The sequence below is a fragment of the Artibeus jamaicensis genome, unplaced genomic scaffold (genome assembly GCF_021234435.1).
Source record: "Artibeus jamaicensis isolate MK-2021 breed Jamaican fruit bat unplaced genomic scaffold, CSHL_Jam_final contig_64, whole genome shotgun sequence".
Taxonomy (NCBI): domain Eukaryota; kingdom Metazoa; phylum Chordata; class Mammalia; order Chiroptera; family Phyllostomidae; genus Artibeus; species Artibeus jamaicensis.
The window spans coordinates 16,106,172-16,129,951 of NW_026521911.1; the positions used below are offsets into that span (position 1 = coordinate 16,106,172).

At 38.5% G+C, this 23,780-nt stretch overlaps 1 protein-coding gene and 1 pseudogene across 1 annotated transcript; both read left to right on the forward strand.

The window, feature by feature from the left end:
- LOC119061458 (upstream-binding factor 1-like protein 1) overlaps positions 1 to 11,629 on the forward strand; it is a 29,486-nt pseudogene extending 17,857 nt beyond the window's left edge.
- A 3,238-nt stretch (positions 11,630 to 14,867) lies between these two features.
- Positions 14,868 to 23,515, forward strand: LOC119061457 (tripartite motif-containing protein 77-like). The gene is made up of 5 exons (XM_037162009.2): positions 14,868 to 15,278; positions 16,469 to 16,564; positions 19,953 to 20,183; positions 21,640 to 21,760; positions 23,022 to 23,515. The coding sequence occupies exons 1-5, from the start codon at positions 14,868 to 14,870 to the stop codon at positions 23,513 to 23,515; spliced, it is 1,353 nt and encodes a 450-aa protein (XP_037017904.2).
- The last annotated feature ends 265 nt before the right edge of the window (positions 23,516 to 23,780 follow it).

The following is a 23,780-nucleotide window of genomic DNA, read 5'->3' on the forward strand; positions in this document are numbered from 1 at the left end:
TATTTGGTATAGTTTTTAAAATTTTATGTTTCATCAGAGGAAATGTTATTAAGAAAATTAGACACCCCGAATCAAGTTGACTCATAAGGATACTTTTATATATATACTGAGAGGGGGATTGAGGAAGAAGAGAGTGAAAGAGGATCCCCATGGAGTGAAATCAGTGGCACTTATTCTATTTGGGCAAAATGTAGGATGAGCAAAAGTTCTAGGGATGAAATGATATTATAAAATGTATTTCAGTCATAAGTAATCACAGCAACTTCTATATACAGTTGGAAAAATCTGTGTCTGAGTGGAAGTGTTTGAGCTTGCACACACAAATGCATAAGAGGTGAGAAGAAAGTCCAATATTCCCCTTCTTCCCAAAGACTTTGCAATCTTTGTGGAGACCTTGTCTCTGGAGAATAAGAGCAAGAAAAAGAGACCATGTTTTTTCAAGGATGAATGATATTCAGGATTTAAAAAATGTTTCTTTACCTTTTTTCTTCATTTGGTTATTGTGAGAAGCTGGTCTGAGGTAAGGGCTAGCCTAGGCAGAGAAATATATTGACAAAAGATTTTATTTAATGGCCTTGAGAGGAAAAGAATCGGTGGTTATTTTGACCGTTGTCTTTCATTGAGTGGGCAATTCATCCAATTTCTTTTGTGGTAATTCCTTCTCTCTTTGTGGGAGGCTATTACTCATTTCTGAGGAATAGAGGGGAGGAAAGCCCCACCTAGAACCTCTGACCCCAGGAGGCTCCTTAAGTTCCTATTTTCAAGAAACCCAGGATGGGGATTGGGGGTGAGCAATGAGTGACTCTAAGAATATTGTTCTCATGTTGCAGTGGCCACATTTCCCATAGAATGAAGAATGGGAGAAGCTATGCCCTGTCTGATAATGGGTGCTTGCTCCCAGAACTAAAATGGGGGATAAGATCCATGCCTCTCTCATCCAAGGGAAGTGTATTCAGGGATACCTGATAGGCATGGCGTCCACGAACAAAGAGAAAGTTGAGCCCTAGATGTGTGTCCGGTTAGGTCTTTGGAAAAAAGAGGATCCCAGAACTCAAACTTCCTTGTCCCTACTATACCATGCCTAGAGTCCTCACACAACTTTATTGTCTCCCATCCTTTTGTGGCTCCACTATGAACGTGAAGTAGTACCTGCCCTATCTCTACAGCAGCTGAGACTCTCTGGGCTCTGAAACCACAGCAAGGTTTCAGAGCATAGTGGAACTACTTCTGGATTCATTTTGGGGGTAGTGGGAGCTGAGAGGTGGCAGCACTGAGCCCCAATGCTACAAATTGATAACAAAATGAAAGACTATCCAACTGACTAAAGCCCAATCCCTGGATTGAGAGTCCCTTAACTGAAACATTTGGCCATTGTCCTTGTCCACTGTGTCTTCTGAGCCAGACTGGTGAGCTCCAGGCAGTGGTATTGAGATGTTATTATGGTGGGTCCTGACCATGGGGCTTTTGAAACCACCCCCAGTGTGAGAAAGATGAAATCTCCACCCTGAATTACATTCCAATGTATCCGTTTCCTGTATTATATTTCCATTACAAAATTTTGAGGTTGGAAAGCTTTTTATAAATTATTTTTATTATTTATTTATTTAATTATTATTCAAGTACAGTTTTCTATCTTATACTCCCATCCCAGCCCACCGCCGCCCCCCCCCGGTTTGAAAGCTTTTAAAGGCTTTCCCTGGCTCTTTCACCTATCACTGTCTCAAATTTGGTTTTTTTCTCACTCTTTTGCTCTATTTTTACTTCCTCTCCCTTAAGTCTCTTTCATTCCTGTATTTTTGCCTTCCTCCTGAATGTGCTCCCTCTGTCCTTTGTTGTCATTATGTTAATGTACTAAAAATGCTAGTAATTAATCATTGATTAATTACCAGTACCAACTGATCCATTTATGCCCCTTTTGAGAGGTACTTTGTTTTGAAACTAAAGAAACTGAGTCACCCTCAGTTGACTGGACTAGGAAGCAGTGAGTCTGGGGATCAAACCCCACAGTTTAGCTTCAGGGCCTGTGCTCTTAGCCATAATGCCATGTTCTCACCCTCTCTCTTTCAGTTTGGGTATTGATGAACAGCAGAAACTTCATGCTAATTCCTTGGAATGGAATGGAATAATTTTGCCTAGAGTTTGCCTATTGTCTCCTTTATCAGTATTCTATTGTCTCTGCAACTTTGTTGCTGTTCCCCAAGGGGTGATCTTTCTCTTGGATTCACTGATTTATTCAGTTAAAGGAAGGAAATTTTACTTTGTGCCAGGCACTGCTCGAACTTTTTTTCCCCTATATCTGCCCACAGAGTTGCTGTAAGCATTTTTTTTTCAAATTTCTTTGTAACATCTCTTTTTAGCACTGCTTTCTATAAATTCCTCTCTATTTCGAAAGATGTTTCTTTTGTCCTACTCTCATCTCTGTTCCTTTACTTGGTCTTTGCTTTCCTCTTCCTCCCTTTCTATTATATAATCCCGAACACCCTGTGTTCTATGAGACATGACTTCCTCACATGTTCATGGGATCAGTCAGGACAGGAGAATCTTCAATCCAGCTCCATGCAAAGGATTCACATCAGAGAGATAGGACACATTTTGGAAAACCTCACTTTTGTTTCCTCCTCTCTTAGAAGCCTGCATCCTTATTGCTGGGTTTGGGGCAAGAACAGGCCATCCCTATTTCTCATTCTGGGATATTTCAGTAATTAGCTCATCTTATATTATGAAAGTCAAGAGCAAGAACAAGAGCCCAGGAATGTGGGTAGAGACATTACAGATCTTTGTACTGAGACCTGGGCCAGACAGAGTACTGAAAGAGAGGGATTTCCATGTGATTCTGGTAGACCTCATGGTTCAGTAGTGCCAGAGTAAAAGACCATGTAGGTACATAGTCAAAGCCTGTGGAAAGGATAGAATCTGTTCCTTCAAAGCAGAATGTTAATATAAAGACTAGATTTCATCAAAGAGATAATATGCCTCTGAGCCAATATCAAATACCTCCACAATCCAAAAGACTGAGATATCACAGGAGCTAGCCCGGCTGTACCTTCTGAGTATGCGAGGCACAGGGTTTGTGAGAATAGAACTGCCTCTGTCAGAGATTGAGGCCTAGGTTTCTGTCTCTTCAGGTCACATTTACTGGTAAGGTCCAGTTGATGACTTCATCAGCCTCTCTTCAGAAGCACTCATATGAACACAGGCCTGATCCCTGGCCCTTATAATCAAGAAAGTCATAGGAAGCACAGGACATCCGCAAGGCCTATTATAAAGAGATTTTGTAGCCAAATATGGAGACATCTGCAGGGGTTTGCTGTTGAGGATAGGTATTGACCTTCTTTACCAAACAGGTTCTATGGAGATGGACCACTCCCCCATCCCTCTATTCCAGTGTTGCGTATCTCTGTCAACCCTGCTTCACTCTGTTATATTCAGAATGATTGTTCAGTTGACATCAAACCCTTGAAGGGCCTGCCAAAAGAATAAATATTTGCTGTACCAATTATCCAGAGAATTAGAAGTCCCTTTGATAGGAATCTGGAGCTTGAAGGGTGGATCTATAAGAGGCTCATTAAATTCTGCTATCTCTAGGATTCTCACTCTCTGAATCCAGATGCCTTTGATTGGTTTATTAGGAGAATAGATGTAGCAGGTTGATATTTCCCCCAACCCCTGCTCCAGGTACAACAACATATTCCATCCTCATTCCCTTTCTATAATCTAATTCAATTTCAGTACTGCTCCCATCCTCTTGCATGTGGGTAGCTTTGTGATAATAGCAGATGAAATACTCTGTGTAACATAAAAGGTAGAATAACTTTCACCCGGCTTTATTGGGATGCTTGCTGTATGCATTGAGGAAGGCTGAGCAGCCACAGGAAGAGGCTACATGAAGATATTCTAGGTAACAACCCAGCTGAGATAACCCAGACAGTATCATCTGCCTGAATTGTGATTAGGTAAATTTTTTTGTCTCCACCATATATTCAGTTACCAAGAGATTAATCACTGGGTAGGTGTACAGACTCAACAGACTTATTAGACTTTAGATTTTGACCAGAACTGCATTTGTACTTGATTCTCAGTTCTTTTCAGTCTCACATGAGGTGATGATTATACTTCAAATATCCATATATCCATTAAAAACTCATAACCTGTGTGAATTCAAATAGTATGCATATTTCTTTATTTCTAATAAACATAAGTCCCTTTGGATAAGGACTGGGTAATCATTATGGTATGTAATTGTCATGGTATCACTGAGGACTTACTCCTAGGAATGTGGCCACCTTGTCAATCAAGGAATACTAAATCTGAAAAAGGTCTCAATCCTAGGAACTGCAAATAGGATCATTACTTTAACTAAAAAAACAACCCTTAGCATCATGCTCATTCTTTCTTTTAAGATCTTAAAATAGTCCCCTTGGCTTCCCTTCTATCTGTTTTGCCCCTGGAATGTTGTTTATTAACCATCTCCACAATTCTAGCCCGAAGCAGATAGCTACCACTGAACTTCGTCCTGAAGCTAGTTCCATCTCATCAGCATATGCCTGAGGACTTTGGAGACTGGTGTATCCTCTTGACTTTTTTTGAGGAACACAATACCATGGTTATTTTTCTGTATTCATTATATATCCACTCCAAAATACAAATGCCCCTTGGCCACTTAATCCTATTTTCTACCATCTGGCACAGCAATTCAGGCATTTAAATGTTGCTAATCATGGGCCATTACCTTTTCCAGGCTTACAGGAGGTAGCACTCAGCCAATGTACCCCATCTTCTGATGTCATTGTCAGGGTATTATATCCTATATCCTGAGAAAGTGCCCCAGACCAAGCAACTCATTTTCTATTTTATGTTCTTGCTCCATTGTTCAAGTATTCTCAAAATCCAGTCCCAAGGGGATTCCCACAATCTTTGTAAGTAAATGCTGGATAATTCTTCCAGTTTATTTGGAGTATTTGTTCTTTTTTATGCACGTTAAGAATAGCATAGGAAATGGAAATGCCAAAGAACTTCTGTGCACAACCCATGGACATTAACTAAGGTGGAATTGCTGGAGGAAAGGAAGGTGCCTGGCAGAGGGAGGCAAAAGGGGTAAAATTGGGACCACAATAATAGCATAATCAATAAAATATACATAAAAAAATAAAAATAAAGCCAAAACTAAAGGGAGCTGTGTTTGGCCTGCAAATGAACAAAGAGCTAGACTCATACAAGCTTAAAATGTAATAAAATGTATTTTTTCTCTTTCAGTTGGAAGTTAAAGATAGTGTAGACACCAGAGCTGGTTGACTCAGCAAGTTGAGAATACCATGAAATATGAAGGTGCTTTCCCTTCCCCTCTGTTGTCTGGTGTTAACTCCACCCCAAGTCTTTTTCTTCAGTGGGAATTAAGGTAGCACTTTTCAACCACGAGATGACTTCCACTGAGTCTTTTTTCTTATAATATTATTTACCTTTAGAGGGAAGGGAAGGAGAGAGGGAGAGAAACATCAATTCCCTTTGCATCCCCTCTCCTTAATCCTCTAACAACAGGCTCTTTTTTCTTATTGTTTAAAAATTTTAATTTTTTATCTAATTTACTGGTATAAAATTAATAAAATTATATAGGTGTGGGGGGTGCAATTCTATAATACTTCAGCATATTGTATTTTGTGTTCACTGCCCTAAGTCAAGTCTCCCTTCATTACCATTTACCCCCTTTTACTCTCTTCTACCTCCCTCAAACCACCTTTTTCTCTGGTAATCATTATACTGTTGTCTGTGTCCATGAGGTTTTTTTGCTTTTTGCTTAATCCCTTCACCTTTTTCACCAAGCCCCCAAAGCCCCTACCATCTGAGCACTGTCAGTCTGTTCTCTGTATCTATGAGTCTGTTTCTGTTGTGTTTATCAGTTTATTTTGTCCATTAGATTCCACATGTAAGTGAAATCATATGGTACTTGTATTTTTCTGACAGGCTTATTTCACTTAGCATACTACTCAAACTTTATTAGTGCAGCTTTATGCAGCTTTTATTAATTCAGATTTAATCCAAATCTATACTAACCTGATAGAAATGCTAGTCACTCAGAAGCTATCAATAATAATATCACATATGATAATTGGGGGATAACAAACCTGAGTCCCAGAGTTCCAGACTTCAGGACCAAGAGACAGCATGGTGAGCAAGGGATTTGTCAGTGTCTTGCAAGGAAGGATCTCTGGAGCCAGTTGGACAATGGGGCAGATGAGGTCCTCAGTCCAGCAGGACAGAGCCTCCAGAAGTCAATGCCAAGGGAGATCAGTGTGGCATGGAGCAGCACTATGGTGTGTGGAGCTCAGAAGTCTCAGCAGTGGTCTGGAGCCTGCCTCGGTTATACCCCTGAGAGTTGTGTACTCCACCCTTTTGGGTCTCTTGACAAATATCTTGGCACCCCTGAGAACAAGTGGGGAGCCTCCCCAGGAGCCTGTCTATGGGTGGTCCCTCTTTGCAGACATGGCTGTTCTGCTGATGTGTGCAGATATCTTAGGTGTGTTTCCTTGCCAGATGTGTCTACTGTGACTTAGGTAGTTTTCCTCTTGCACCAAAGTGTCATGGCTAATGACAGCCATCTTGGTTGACATGAGTGATTTCATTTTGTTTTATATACCATACTTTATCCTATCTTGACCAGACCAATACCATGTATTGGTCCTGCTTTTTGCAGTGGGTCATAAGGTAGTTCCATTTTTAATTTGTTGAGGAAATTCCACGCTGCTTTTCACAGTGGCGGCACCAACCTGCATTCCCACCAATAGTGCACAAGAGTTCCCTTTTCTCCACATCCACGAGTGTTTCTGCCAACACTTGTTTGTTGATTTATTGATAGTAGCCATTCTAACAGGTGCGAGGTGATAATTCATTGTGGTTTTAATTTACATTTCTCTGATGATTAGTGATGTTGAGCATCTTTTCATGCCTATTGGTCATCTGTATGTCCTCTTTGGAAAAAGTGTCTATTTAGGTCCTTTGCCATTTTTTAATTGGACTGTTTTGTGGGGGTTGGTGTTGAGTTTTATAAGTTCTTTATAAATTTTGGATATTAGCCTCTTATCAGATATATTATTTGTGAATATGTTCTCCCATTCAGTGAGTTGTCTTTTCATTTTGTTGATGGTTTCATTTACTGTGCAAAAACTTTTTAGTTTGCTACAGTTTCATTCATTTATTTTTTCTTTTGTATTCTTTACCCAAAGCAATTTATCAGAAATGTCCAAGATTTTACTGCCTATGTTTTCTTCTAAAATTTTTCTGGTTTTGATTCTAACATTTAAATCTTTGATCTGTTTTGAGTTTATTCTTCTATATGTTGTAAGAAGGTAGTCTGGTTTCATTTTTTCCATGTATCTGTCTAATTTTTTCCAACACCATTTTTTGACTAGACTGTCTTTACCCTATTGTATGTTCTTGTCACTTTTGTCAATTATTAATTGATCATGAAGGCATGGGTTTATTTCTGGGCTCTCCATTCTGTCCCATTGATCTATACTGTTTTGATGTATATGGTTTTTATGCCAGTACCATACTGTTTTGATTATTAGTGCCTTGTAGTTATAGTTAGATAGCAGGTAGCATGATTTTTCTAACTTTGTGTTTTCTCAAGATTGTTGTGAATAGCCTTATTCTTAATCAGGCCAAATGTCTTCCTGGCTGCACTTTGCTGAGACTTAAGGAAGTCAGGAGAGGAGACAGGCGAATCCTGAAGTGGTTTTCTGTTGACTCCTAGGAGAGAAGCAGTTCTGAGATGTAATTTACATATAATAAACCACATGTACTTAAAATGTACAATTTAAAAATTATATATACATACTATATAATCATATGAAACCACCATATATCCATGCACCACCTGCAAAATTTTCTTTCCGTTTTTGTCTTTGTATTGTGGTAAGAACACTTCACAGGAGATCTAACCTTTTAACAAATTTTTAAGTATACAATACAATATTTTTAATTATACATACAATATTGCACATCAGATCTTTAGAATGTATTGCATCTAGTTAATTCGCTCTTTGCAGTTATGATAAATGTGGGTTTTTTAAAAATCTAAATATAGGTTTTTCATTGCTGGTATGCAAGAATACATTCAAATTTAAATTGAATCTTGCTAAACTTACTTATTAGCTCCAGGGATATTTTTTAGTAAATTCTTTGGAATTTTCTATTTTTATGATCATGTCACCTGTGAATACATATATATTTATTCCTTCCCAACATATGCCATTTTTTCTTGCTTTATTACACTAGTTAGAACTTACAATTGAAAGGAGTTGTGAGAAAGGACATCTTGCCTTATTCTGATATTAGAGAAAAAGAATTTAGTCTTTTGCTATTAAGTATAATATTAACTGTAGATTTTTTATTTTTAAATTTTACTTATTTTTATTATTATTTTTAATCATTACCCAAGGATTTTTTTTTTGAGAGAGAGAGAGGAAGGATTTGAGAGAGAGAAAGAGTGAGAGGGAGAGATGAAACATAAATCAGTTGCCCTTCGTATGTGTGTGATTGGGAATTGAACCTTCTATCAAGGTATGTGGAATGGAGTCCACAATCTTTTGGTAAATGGGGCTCCACCCCAAACAACTTAACCCCCTGGCCAGAGCAAGAAGACCAATTTTTTTAAAGAAGAGTTCTCTGCTATTCTTCATATTTTAAATGCCATATCTGGAATTTTTTATATTTCAAAAGGTTACTTTCCTTTCCCCCTGCCAGAAGCATGAGTAGAATTTTATCAATATTTGCTGTGAAAAACCTAGTATAGTTTTTAGAACTAAAACTTTCAGTAGTGTGAGGCTCTTTCTATAAGTCTATAACTGGGTCTCATGGGAATTTTTAACTCTTAGACTTATCAACTCTGAGTTTCTAACAGTTCATCAATGGCAGTTTAGGTTTTCCTATACTAGCACTGGTTCCCATGGAGGATTCTGTTGCTGGATTTGTACTCTGCTAGACTGAAATTCTTTCTGTATGTGCCTATCTGAGTCTCTCGAATCTGGGGAGGCAAGAGTTGACTTGTGACCTCACTTCTCTGATGGCTTTCAGAGTTGTTGACTTTTCAATATTTTTAGCCTTTTACTTGTTACTAGGGCAAAGTGTGATTTCTGAGACTCTCACATGCTGCACCAGAAACCATAAGTCTAAGGGGCTATTTTTAAGGTTCTATTTTATTTCTTGAATTGGCAATTACAATTCTATTTGAATATCTTTTAATATTTGCCTTAGCATTCAAAATATACTTCTTTGTCCACTTTCAGTAATACCATACCACTTTACACCTAGTATTAAGACCAATTCCTCTTTCCTACGACTGTGACATTGCTACTGTACATTTCTTTTTTATACATGTCCTAAATGCATAGTATGTTGTTACTAATAGAGCTTTAAATGATTAGTTATTTTAACAAAATAAAAATATCATAAAAGCTTATATTTTATCTTTATTGATTGTATATCCAGGTTCCTTTATTTCTTTGTGTAGGTCCAAGTTCTTCCCATCACTATACATGGTACTTTTGTCTGAAAAACTTCTTTGTGTATTTCTTGTAGATTAGATATATTGGCACTGAATTCCCTCAAGCTTTTCTTTGTTTGGAAAATTCTAATATCACTTTCTATTTTGAAGAATATTTTCACTGGATATAAAATGGTAGATTAATGGTTGTTTTCTTTGAAAACTTTAAAAATGTCACTCCATTGTCTTCTTACTTGCATGGTTTCTACTATAATTCTAAACTTTATATCTCTATATGTCACCTTTTTTTCACTGTAACTGTGGTTGCCCTCAAGAATTTCTCTTTGTTATCATTGTTCATTCATTTGAATATGACTTGCTTAGGTGCATTTTATTATTGTTATTTTGTTTTATATTTTCTATTTCATATTATCTAAGCATTATTGATTTTTTTAGTGTCTGTCACCAACTTTGAGAAATTATCTAAAATTATTCCTTTAACACCACTCAACCATAAAAAGGAAGAAAATTTTACAACAGTATAGAAGACATGGAGAACATTCTGCTAAGTGAAATAAGCCAGTCAGAGAAAGACAAGTACTGTATGGTTTCACTCATATCTAGAATCTAATGAATAAACTGAACCGACAAGGAAAATCAGCACAAACTCATAGATGGAGAGCAAGATGACAGTTTTTGGCAGGGGTTAGGGGTTCAAGAATTGAGCAAAAAGGAAAAAAAAGACTCATGGACATGGACAACATTGTGGTGATTGCTGGAGGGAGTGGGTAAAAAGTGACTAAAAGGTAATGTAAAAAAAGTACAATAAATAATTAAAAATAAAAGCAAAAAATAATAAAATAATATAAAATAATTCCTTTGAATGCGTTTCTGTCCTGTTTTCTTTTGAGAGTCCAATACCACAGATGTCACATGATTCAATGTTGTTTTGCTACTCTTTGATGCTCTATTTTATTTTTACTGTGTATTTCTCCTACTTGTGTTTAGATTGTGTATTTTTACTGACCCATCTTCATGGTCACTGATACTTTTTTTTTTGTTATACTGCATCTACTACTGTGTATTCTATTTGTGGCCTATGTGATTCTGTCTTAGAGTTTTCATCTCTCTCCTGAAATTATCTATCTTACATGTCGTCTACATTTTTCATCAAAGCCTTCAACATACTAATCACGGTTATTTTAAATTCCTTGTCTGATAGTTTGAGCATCTGTGTTGCATATAAATTATGGTTACCAAAGTTATAATGTAGTCATTCCATGGACACCAGAGGCTTCCACTGCCTTTAGTTCTTGTTTTCTCAATCTCAGTACAGTTAGTACATTGGGCTTGATTTTAAAAAAAAAGTCTCCAGATATTGCCAAATGTCCCCTGTTTGAGAGAGGGTAGGCTCCATTGAAAAACACTGCTTTGGAGATACTTGCTTCCTGCTTTGTCTCTGGGTCCTATCTCTTTGTGCTGCTTTGCAGAGAGAGACTACCTCTTATCTCTCCAGCTGCATTTCCCTATAATATAGGGCCAATATGCCTCTGATCCTTAGGGTCTTTGCATGCTCACCTTAGTGCCCCTTTAGTTTTTAGCAATTACTTAAAATTACTTTGTTTATCTCTCTACCTATTTACACGGCCTCTGGTGGAATCTGTCCCAGATAAACATGCATAGGTTCAGTTTATCTCTGTGCATGTCTCTGTCTCTATCCAGAATTTGACTTAGTTGGTTTTTAAAAAAAATATTTAGTTTTAGAGAAAGGAGAAAGAAAGCGGAGAGAAAGGGAGAGAAACATCAATGTGTGGTTGCCTCTCACTTGTTCTCCACTGGGGACCTGGCCCACAATCTAGGCATGTGCCCTGCTTGGGAATGGAACCAGCAACCCTTTGATTCTCAGGCTGGCACTCAATGCACTGAGCCACATTAACCAGAGCTGCATTAGTTGTTTGACTTGTTAGCTCAATTCTTTGATGGCTTCAATAAAAGTCATTAACTTTTAGTTTAACTTTTTTTACAGCCTTCTACATTTCTGAGCTAAAATGGGAAGACCTCATTGCCCTCACCATGCCCCTGAATGTCCCATTAATGCCTTCACTGGTTGTGAAGTTTTTCACTCAAGAACAGATTCAACATCCCACATGATAGTTTTTATGTTTAGTAACTTTTATTATATAACTGCTTCTTAATATTTTCCTCTAAGACACAGGTGGCAAACACAAGGCCCACAAGCCATATCCAGCCCTCCACCTTGTTTTATCTGGCCCTCCACTTTATTTCTACTTGGTGGCAGGGCCAAGCTCTCATTTAACTGTTAAGGAGCAGTTACATTTATACAGTCCTACAATTACATTTGGCCCTTTGAAGGTAACCATGAGGCTGATGTGACCCCCAGTGAAAATGAGTTTGACATCTCTACCCTAAGAGACCTCTGGCCAAGATGGAGGTAGAAAAGTGAACTATATGGAAGGCCAATAACCAAGAAGTTAGAGAAGAAATATTCATTTAGATTAGTGGTAGGGGTGGAGATGGGCTGCTGGAACAGAAAGGATGCACTGCAAGGCTGCAGCTGGTGGACCAGGGTGGTCCCATATTTACATGAGGATAAACCTGGAGGAACTACTGGAGAACAAGACAGACTACGCAACCCAGGGATCCAGCATGGGAAACTACAGCCTCAAAATCTCTGGCTGTAAAAACTGTGGGGTTTACAGTGGTGAGAAAAACTCTCAGCCTCACAGGAGAGTTCATTGGTGAGACCCACAGAGTACCAAAACATACACAAACCCACTCACCTGGGTATCAGCACAAGTAGGGCCTAATTTGCTTGTAAGGAGTGGGAGAAGAGACTGAAAGTCAGACGAGAGCCTAGCAAGTGGCATTGTTCCCTCTTTGACCCCTTCCTCATATATAGCACCATAATGCAGTGATGTGGGTTGCCTCACCCTGGTGAATACTTAAGGCTCCACACCTTACAATGTAATTGGCTCACTGAGACAAAGAAATATGCCCCAAATGAAAGAATATATCAAAGCTCAAAAAATAGAACTATGCAGTGAAGAGATAGCCAACCTAACAGATACACAGTTCAAAATACTGGTAGTTAGGATGTTCACAGAAATTATTGAATATGGATACAATATAGAGGAAGAAGTGAAGGCTACACAAAGTAAAATAAATAAAAATATACAGGGAACCAACAGTGAAAAGAAGGAAACTGGGATTCAAATGAATGATTTGGGGCAGAAGGAAAAAATGAACATTCAACCATAACAGCATGAAGAAACAAGAATTGGAAAAAATGAGGAGAAGCTTAGGAACCTTCAGGCCAACTTTAAGCATGCCAACATCTGAATCCTACGGGTGCCAGAAGGAAAAGAGAAAAAAAAAGAAATTGAAAACTTATTTGAAAAAATAATGAAAAGCTTCCCCATTCTGTCAAAAGAAATAGACTTCCAGGAAGTCCAGGAAGCCCAGAGAGTTCCAAAGAAGTTGGACCCAAAGAGGAACACACCAAGGCATATTAGAATTATACTAGCCAAGATTAAAGATAAGAAGAGAACCTTAAAAGCAGCAAGAGAAAAGGAGACAGTTACCCACAAAAGAGTTCCCATTAGACCATAGCTGATTGCTCCAAAGAAACCTTGCAGGCAAGAAGGGGCTGAAAAGAAGTATTCCAAGCCATGAAAGGTAAGGACCTATATCCAAGATTACTCAACACAGCAAAGCTTTCATTTAGAATGGAAGGGCAGATGAAGTGCTTCCCAAATAAGGTCAAGTTAAGCAGTTCATCACCAACAAGTCCTTATTATATGAAATGTTGAAGGGATTTAATCTAAGAAAAAGAAGATAAAAAATGTGAACAGTAAAATGACAGCAAACTCACAATCATTAACAACCAAACCTAAAACAAAAATAAAAGCAAACTAAGCAAACAACTAGAACAGGAACAGAAACACAGAAATGGAGATCACATGGAGGGTTATCAACAAGGGAGTGGGAGGGGAAGAAAGGGGAGAAGGGTACAGAGAATAAGTAGTATAGATGGTAGGCAGAAAATAGAAAGGGGGAGGGTAAGAATAGTATAGGAGATATAAAAGCCAGAGAACTTATATGTATAATCCATGGACATGAACTAAAGGGGGGGGATGTGGGTGAGAGGGGGGGGCTTCAGGGTAGAGGGGAGTGAAGGGGGGGAAATGGGACAGCTGTAATATTATAATCAGTAAAATATATTTTTAAAAAAAGAAAAGAAAAACTGTGGTAGTTTTGGAGAAAATATGACCCACTCACTGTGACTACAGATGAGTTCAGGACCTCTGATTTCTTTGTCTTTGTAAAAGAGATAATATATATGAAACATATTAGATTTCTAATAGGGAACTGAGAAGTAGTGCTATAAGCAAAGGTTGGCAAACAATAATGCATGTTACCATTTGTGGGGGCAACTTTGCCAGCAAGCCCCCTCATCTGCCATGGATGAAAGTGACACTACCAAGACATGATCTGCTTGGAGAGGAGAGATGGTCAATCTCTTAGAGGAAAAAGACCAAGAACCTCTTCTTCAATGGCTTTTATTAGGTTGTAATACAAGGGGATACAGGTAAAGCTCATCAATTAATGTCAGGTGGCAAGGATCAAACAATAGATAATATTACAGAGAAATCTGAGTGTCTGTCAGGTAAATTTTTGTCAGTTGCAAAAACTTTGGGAGACATACTCATTTCCTGCTTGGACCCTTATCATATGAATGAAAGCACTCTTAGAAAAGCAGGCTTCACAGGACTTTGTGAATTCTTTCTTATGCCCAATCACCCCAGATCCTGCTCTAGCTGGCAGAGGACTGCACCACCCTTTCCAGTCATAGGTTTTTAGGCTTAAGTGGATTAGAGTCAGGAAGTGCTTCTCCCAGGTGGAAATGGGGACTTGGGCTAGGTCAGAATAGCTGAGGGGCAAGGGTCCATCACTTCCTTTTTGTTGAACCCCCCCCAAGTACTTCCTTGAGGGCCTCCCAAGTGATTATGTCTGGCTTAGGTTGCCCCTCCTGAGGGGTCTTACCCATTTTTGACTAACCAACCAAGCACTGAGGGCAGGGAATGAAGCAGAAGCAGCGCTGCTGCCAGAGATAAGCTTTCTCTCCTTAGTGGCTCACATTCAGGAGGTCACTCACTCAGCCTTAGCCATGGGGGGCAGTTACAACTCCCGAAACCAGGCAGAGCAGTTCCCAACAACCATTCTGTAGGACTCTTGTTGTGCCTTGCCATCCTATTCAAAACATTACTTGTTCTGCCATGGTGCATAGGGATGTATGTGAGATAAGGCTGAAACTCAACTCATATGTGCAGGGGTAAAGCGTATCCTTTCTTTTTATTTTTTCAGAAACATGAGTTTTGCTTGCAGGCCGTATTCCTACAGGGTGCTCACCTGTTCCATCTGCAAGGACTGCTTCACAGACCCTATCACCATTGCCTGCGGCCACAGCTTTTGTGCTCCCTGTCTTTGCCTCTTGTGGGAAGATATCCAGGCTCCTATTTGCTGCCCTGTGTGCAGGGTACTATCACTGCCAATGGACTTCAAAAGCACTATTTTAGCTAGGGAAAACATTTTTCCTGCTGGACAGTTGGTTTTCTTCCGGTCACCAAGCTCTCCCCAGCAGATGTGTAAGACACACAAAATTGTAAAGAACTTCTTCTGCCCAGTTGACAAGATCCTGCTGTGTTTGCTTTGTGGTTATTCTCGAGATCATGTCACTCATAGACACCATTCAGTACAGCAGGCTGCTGATCACCACAGGGTAAGTAATGCCTCAAAATGCACTTGGAAATGTGTTAGACCCTGTATCTGCTGGGCAAGAGGAAAACTACATTGATTGTTATTATTTTCTGCAATAAATAAATAAAATTTTGAAATACCATGTGCCAGACACTGTTCTAAAAAAAAAAACTGGAGATAAAGCAGTGAAGAAACTAGGCAAATGTCCTAGTTTTTCTTAAGTTTAAATTCTGTTGACATGAGGGAGAGGAATAAAATGAAGTTGATGAGTATTAGGGTGCTGGTATTTCAGTGTAAGTAACATGGTGGGTAAACCTAGTCCCAGTGACAGCCATTGGCTACTACAGCAGTGATTACAATGAGCTCATTCTAATGAGAGCAGGTTTGGAAACACTGGCCAATGTATTTTTAAAGGGCCTTAGAAGCACTGAGGGCTAACATTTAAAAATTAAATATGAAGCAAGATTTACTTCTGAAAACTGACCAGATTCCATGTAATAGCAGTGCCAGATTCCTCAGATAATGGACATATTTTTCCTAATACAAGAACTCTATTTTCGGTTGATTTCTCAGATTTAACACTTACTGTTACAAGGAAAATCAATGACATTTCTGCTCTTTTTACTGTTTGTTTGGCTCATGTCTATCCCCTTGTATATTTCTGAGGTACAGTCATCCCATGTTATTTGAGGTTTATATGTTCTAAAACCCCCAGTGGGTGCCTAGGAACCACAGATAATACCAAACCCCGTGTATACTGTTTTTTCATATACATACATGCATACACTTTTAGGGCTTCTTGTCAGCCTATTCAAATTTCAAGCATCACTACCCTTGTGTTTTGCTGTTATTAAGTAAACATGGGTTACCAGGACACAAACACTGGATACCATGACAGTGAATCTGATAATCAAGACAGCTACTAAATGATTAACTGGCAACTAATGTATACAGTGGGGATACACTGGACAAAGGGATTATTCACATCTCAGGCAGGATGGAGCAAAACTTCCCATCACACAACTCAGAATGGCGCACAGCTTAAAACTTAACATTTGTTTATTTCTGGAATTTTCCATTTAATATTTTCAGACTTCAGTTGACCTTGGGTAAATAAAATGCGATGGAAACCAAAACCACAAATAATGGGGGACTATTGTATTTGAAATGTATTACTTTTTTTTAGTGCTCATATGTATAGTTCTTTTGCAGGAGAATATTCTGAAGCAAATGAAGTCTCTTTGGAAAAATAAGCAGAAAAACCAGAGAAATCTAAACAAAGTGACCAACATATTCAGAGTATGGGGGGTAAGCAGTAGGGGCCCTGTTTCCCTTGGGACCAGCTTGGGACATATATCATGGTAATTTACAGTGGAAGAACTTGAATTAAATCATACTATCCCTTTACTGGTTTTTGAGAAAAAGGGCAATAATATGTTTCTCTTTAGAGAAACGTGCTCTTCAGTGTTGGATCTGATGCTGAGCTCACTATGTAACTAAAAGATTTTTCCTGATTTTTTTGTATCAAGCAATTTCTGTCACAAATACATCAGCAGGGACAAGAATAAAATGATCACTGAGAAGGAGGTAGAAATAGAGCTCTGTAACAATTTAGTAAACTCTAAATGTTAAGAAACCATTGTAAACAAGTAAAAATCAATCTGATACTAATGTGTTAGTAGAATTGATAAATTCCTGGGTATCTGTGGCAGAAAGTTTTGAGGATCAAGAAAAGTCAAATCAATAAGTCTGGCTTTTGTTGAGGATAAATTGTTAGTGTAGAAGCTAAATAAGGTCATTAGAACAAGGATGTTTAGTTTGGGATTTCCAAAAAATATCATGTAAATTTACACATGTTTAAAGGCTGTCAGAGAAAGACAATTTACAACATGATTTCACTTATATGTGGACTCTAATGAACAAACTAAATTAACAAGCAACAGAGATAGGTCCATAGGTAGAAAGTAGGCTGACAGCTCTGGAGGAGGGCAGAGGTGTGGGCAGAGGAAAAAAGAAGAAAGATAAAGGACTCATAGACACGGACAACAGCATGGTATTGGAGGGGTATTAGAGATGGAAAAGAGTATAGGGGAGTTAAATGGTACAATAAACAAACAAACCAATGAGCAAGCGAATGAATAAGTAAATAAAGGCTGTGTGAAAAGAAGGGAGAAGTGTGTCTGAAAAAGTGATTGAGAGCATGAAACAGGCAGACAAACTGAAAGTGGGGACAGAGAGAGGAAGAGACAGCAACAGAGACAAAGGAGACAGGCAAAGAAGAGAATGAATATTGTGCGATAGTAATCTAGAGAATAATGTCTTTGAGGCGACAAGACAGGATGGACCAATGAAGAGGAAGTAGGTGTAGCCCTGGCTACTAACAGGTAGACAGAGCTAATCACTGGTAAAAAACAGAGAGTTTTGGAAATTGAGATAATTTTTAATTTATGTTTTATTGTTGTTCAGTTAGAGTTGTCCCCATTTTCTCCCTTGTTGCTCTCCCCTGCCCTGTCCAACCCCTGATCCCAAAGATAATCCCCACCACATTGTCCTTGTCCATGGGTCCTTCATATATGTTCCCTTTCTTTCCTCTCTAATCCACCCCAGCTCTGGTCACTGTCAGTTTGTTCTTTATTTCCATGTCTCTGGTTCTTTTTTGTTCATTTGTTTGTTTTGTTGATCTCACCACTTTTAGGTGAGATCATATGGTATTTGTCTTTCATGGCCTGGCTTATTTCACTTAGCACAATATTCTCCAGTTCCATCCATGCTGTCATGAAGGGTAGGAGCTCCTTCTCTCTGCTCCATAGTATCCCATTGTGTAAATGTACCATAGTCTTGATCCACTCATTTACTGATGGGCACTTAGGCTGTTTCCAGCATTTGGCTATTGTAAATTGTGCTGCTATGAACATTGGGGTACATAGGTTTTTTGAATTGGTGTTTCAGGGTTCTTATGATATAGTCCCAGCATTGGAATTGCTGGGTCAAAAGGCAGTTCCATTTTTAGTTTCCTGAGGAGATTCCATGCATTTGTCCATAGTGGCTGCACCAGTCTGCATTCCCACCAACAGGGCACTAGGGTTTCCTGTTTTCCACAACCTTTGCAGCACTTGTTTGTTGATTTGTTTATGATGGCCATTCTGGCTGGTGTAAAATGATCTCATTGTGGTTTTGATTTGTATCTCTCTGATAACTAGTAATGTTGAACAGCCTTTCATATGTCTCTGGGCTCTGTATGTCCTCCTTGGAGAAATGTCTGTTCAGGTCCTTAGTCCATTTTTTAATTGAATTGTTTCTCTTCCTGGAGTGAAGTCATGTGAGTTCTTTTTTGACTTTAGAGGGGAAAGGAAGGAGAGAGGGAGACCCCCTCCATACTCACCAGCCAGGGCCATGTGAGTTCTTTATATATTTTGGAGATCAAACCCTTGCCCGAGGTAGCCTGGGCAAATATGTTTTCCCATATTTTTGGTACCCTTTTTATTTGAAAGATCATTTCTGATGTCTTCTTTTTCCTGAAGAAATAAATTGTTGTTTTTTTGCTAATATAAAAAAAGTCAAGCCCTGGCTGGCGTAGCTCAGTGGATTGAGCGCGGGCCTGCGAACCAGACAATCACGGTTCGATTCCCAGTCAGGGCACATACTGGGGTTGCAGGCCGGTTCCCTGCAGGCCAATTCCCAGCAGGGGACGCATGAAAGGCAACCATACATTGATGTTTCTCTCCCTCTCTCCTTCCCTTCCCCTCTAAAGATAAATAAATAAAATCTTTAAAAAAAAAAGTCAGTTTGTGAGTATGAGTATTGAGAAAAATAGATTATGACTTAGGTTTAGTAATGAATTATAGAGAACAACTATTTTTAAAAATATTTTATTTATTTATTTTTAGAGAGTGGGGAAGGGAAGGAGAAAGAGTCAGAGAGAAACATCAATCTGTGGTTGCCTCTTATGAGTCTCCTACTGGGGACCCGGCCTGCAACCTAGGCATGTGCCCTGACTGGGAATTGAACTGGCAACTCTTTGCTTCACAGGCCCCTACTCAATCCACTGACCTACACCAGCCAGGGTGGGAACAACTATGTTTTATGAAATTATAGGAAACTATTTTTTAATGAAAATGTGAAATTTGAAGGAACATGGTTACAAACAATGGTTCAGGGAAGTGAAAAGGAAGGGGGGGAGGAAAGAAAGAAACACAATGTGTGCGTTTTTTAAGTGGAAAGGCATAAAGCTATATCCAGTAATTCTATGGTCTGAATGTTTGTCTCATCCTCCCTCCCCCAAGTCCCATGTTGCAATTCTACCCCCCATGGTGATGGTAATAGAAGGTGAGCCTTTGGGGTGATTAAGTCATGAGGACAGAATCCTTTTAAATGGGATAAATGCCCTTATAGAAGGGGCTAAAAAGAAGTCTCTTGCCCCCTCTGTCATCTGAGGACACAATAAAAAAATGGCTATTGGGGAAGTGGCCTCTCACCAGACACCAAATCTATCAACACCAGTCTTGGATTTCTCAGTTTATAGAACTGTGAGGAATGAATTTCTGTTGTTTAAAAGCTATCCAGTTTCCAGTATTTTTGTTATAACAGTCCCAAAAGACTACGCCAAGTATACTGTACATAACACAAAGACAATAGATGGTGAGGGAAGAATAAAACAATCCAGATACATGATTTAAATAACCTAATGTCACTGCAGGATATTCTCAATCTACGAATGGAGATGATCAGGGCTGAGTATCCTAAGGTATGTCGATACCTCCATGAGGAAATGCAAAGCCATCTAGAGAGTCTGGCAAGTGAAGGCAAGATGATTTTTCAGCAACTCAGGAGAAATAGAAGCAGCATGGTTCGTATTGGGAAAGTCCTGAGGAGACAATATGAGGAGCTGAAAGAACTATACTGTAAAGCAGATGTGGACCTGCTCCAGGTAAGGACTAAGAAAGGATGGCAGGATTCTGAACACCAGTCTGCTTGGAAATCATTGGTATCCCCTGAAGTCTCTATCTTGTTTAACCTCCATTTTCACTCTGTTTACAAAGTTCAGATTCTGCTTCTTCTGACTTTGTGATGGGAGATTTAGCTCCTTCAGTGTAACCTGGAGACCCGGGTCACTTTGCCTTACACAGGAGAGGAAAAATCTATAAAAAGTTTAGGATAACAGATCCAGACAAATTTTCCTTCTACATTCTTCTGTTATACCAAGAGTTTCTGACCAATTGCAACAGAACAGCTTGTGTCTGGACTTGCCAGTATGTGGAAATAGTCATTCTTTCTATTTTGAAGGTCTATTTTGTAGACCTTCTGTTTTGTAGGTTTGAAACCTACATGTTCTTATAAGAAGTTTGTGGAATTATCTGTGAATATCCCTGTTGATTGCAACAAAGCACAGACATGTTTGTTCACCATAAGAACCTCTCCTAGTTTACGCTTTATTAAGACCATGACTTTATCAACTGTACATAAATGTGAGACTGAGTTTCATGCTTTGAGGCTAAAGACAGTGACAAATTAATTTGCCAGAGGAAGAAAGCTGGAGATACTGGATTTTCCAGTCCAATCTCATGTAAACTACCCAGGACAGCCACATTGTTCGGAAAACTAAGCAAGGCTTCCTCTCCTTCTGTTTACAGGATTCAGGAGAAATAGTGATAAGGTAAGTTTGCCCCTATGTTCAAGTCATGGTAATCGATCAGGCTATTTCTTCTGAGATACACCCCAAATTTCTTTCTTTCTTTCTTTCTTTCTTTCTTTCTTTCTTTCTTTCTTTCTTTCTTTCTTTCTTTCTTTCTTTCTTTCTTTCTTTCTATTTATTTATTCCTTCTCTAAAAGAATTGCAGGCTTTATAATGACTATCCTTAGGTAAAAATGAGGATTGAAGGGGTATGGTTTCAGTAGAAAGGTTTAATGTAGAACGAGGAAGAAGAAAACTATTTTTTCTTGCCTGTAATTTTCAAAATCCTCATTAGTTGAGGATAATTCCAGGTCTTGTATGGGAAAGGCAAATAAGCTTCGAGAGGCAGCAGGTGGAAGGATGGTGAGGAGAAAAAGAAAAAATCAAGAAGAAAGACACCCTATAGAGCTGAGGCTCCCTAAATAGTGAAAGTCAGCACATTTCAAAACCTTGGCACTTACTGTACTTTAGGAATTAAATGAGAATTACTGTGTGGATCCATTAAGGTAGTTTGAAGGGAGGAGAAAACATTATGAGTGAGGTGATGTTTTCTCCTGAGATTAACAGTAGGGAAGCCAGTTATAAAATATACTAACAACTGCAGTATTCCTCAATTTGTAGAGTTATGTTCATACCCTTGAAAGCTAATTGTGAGGATTCTGAGGAAGCATCTTCAATGTATCATGAATGAGACCCTTGACTCACTTGTAAGGCAGTGGGACTTTTCCTTTGCAGGAGTCAGTTAGTGCAGCTGTACATGCCTAAGCCTGTGGATCCACAGTTCACTGCATGGACCATCACTGGGATGCGGGAAAGACTTACCAACTTCCGAGGTGAGAGGCAGCGCTCTGGTGTGACTGCAGTAACATTTCCTACACGAACAGGTGCACATGGATGACCTCTCCTCATTGCTCTAAAACTTTTAATCAGAGAACAGGGAAGCAGGTAAATATGCAAACCTTTATAAGTAACTTTATATCTCATTTGTGAATTAATGGTCAGAAAAAGCTAATTGAAACCTTTCAAAAGCAATCAAATATGTTAGTTTGTTATATGATTACTTTCAGTGAGTTTAAAAAAAAAACCCTCTCTGGTATATAAAACTGCATATTCATTCAGTGTATTTCAACTTTTAGTTGTTAACTGTGGTTATATGCAGATGTTCAGATATTTAGAAGCACTTTGATATTATTTCAGTGTTTATCTAAATGTAAATCAAAAATCACAAAATTTAAAAGAGCATAATATATTTATAAACAATTTTTTTGAGATTTTGATGTGAAATCTCAAAACAAATGGAACAGAATTTATTGTGTGGCGGGTAACTTGAGAAAATGTAGAGGGTGAGGCTGGCAGACAAAGAAGCATGTCTGGGATGGGAGGAGATTCTGATTTAATGGTGCACCTCTAGCAATTCTGTAAGCAACCACTTCTAAAAAGGTATATATGGATTTACAGTCAATTTTTTGCTTATTTAGATGATGTGCCCTAATATCTTGGGCAAAGTGATCACTATTTAGGAAACTGTCACATTTTAAATATAACATATACTATATTTATTATTGTAATTATATTTATTTATTTATTTATTTTGTTTTAGCTGATTAATGAGAAGGCTTAAGTGAGTTGAGAGCTATTTTGCCATTTACTTGACATCCATGAAGTAGCTTCCAAATCACTAATGAGCTGGTGAATATTAAAGTGAACTCTGACATTTTACATCTTTACATATTCTCAAATTTACTTTGATTTAGATGCATGATGAAGTTTACTTACTCTATAGATTGACAAGGAGCCCTTGGCAACCTGTCTCCGCATTTCCAATGACATACTCTCTACAGTCACTATGATAAAGAGATGTTCTGGAATGGTCCAGTAATGACTCATTCATGAAAACTAATTGTTACATATTCTGGAATTTTATGAGCAATTCCTAAATGGTTGTTACCTTGAAAATGGTCATGGTGGGTTGGGAGTATTCCCAGCTTTATTTCAGAGGTTTGATTGTTAAACCTTTGCCAGAACACTATGGTGCTTGGTCCTGAGAACTTTTAAACTCTGTTCTTTGACTTCATTATTTTCTTTTTACTGAAGTATATATTACCTTGGAAGATAGAATAAGCAAGTATGAAGCACATCTGTTTGAAGAACTGAAACAATTGCAGTGCAGTTCTGACGATCAAGACACGCCCCATAACTCTGCAAGTTTAGAGTATATTTCTTCATGGGGAGCTCAGACCTTCACTTCTGGCAAACATTACTGGGAAATGGATGTGGGAAATTTCTGTCATTGGATTATAGGACTTTGCAAGGAATCCTGGGCACGTAGGAAAGATATGCGACTCAGCTCTAAGGGTATCTTTCTACTTCTGTGTGTCAAAGCAGATGGCCATTTCTGTCTCTTCTCTACCTCCCCACTAATGCGACAATATATTCAAAGACCCCAGGGCTGGGTAGGAGTGTTTCTAGATTATGAATGCGGCATAGTAAGCTTTGTTGACGTTGCCAAAAGTTCCCTCATCTGTAACTTACTTTCATGCTCCTTCTCTTTCCCTCTCAGACCTTTCATTTGCTATGGACCAAAATGATCAGAAACAGGTCACAGACTTGACCACAGTCTTGGGAATTCCAATAACTGAAGAAGCTTATATCCTGGTGACTTCTTGAATGGGGCAAATCAGTTATACCTCATTGTCTTTAACTTCATTTTACCTTCAGGAGATATAGTTGTATTATTTTTAAAGTGGTTTTTTTTTTTAAGTATGGACATTTGCTTTTCTATTTTACTTAAATAAAACGAATCTTTCTTATTAAACCATGTAGGATATATGCACTTTTCATTTGCTATCTGAG

What these genes read in the sequence shown, in the direction of transcription:
- LOC119061457 (XM_037162009.2), top strand. Translation starts at nt 14,868, where the DNA reads ATGAGTTTTGCTTGCAGGCCGTATTCCTACAGGGTGCTCACCTGTTCC. An exon ending in AGGCTGCTGATCACCACAGG is followed by an intron (nt 15,279 to 16,468) that starts GTAAGTAATGCC and finishes GTTCTTTTGCAG; the next exon opens with GAGAATATTCTGAAGCAAAT. An exon ending in CAGATGTGGACCTGCTCCAG is followed by an intron (nt 20,184 to 21,639) that starts GTAAGGACTAAG and finishes CTCACTTGTAAG; the next exon opens with GCAGTGGGACTTTTCCTTTG.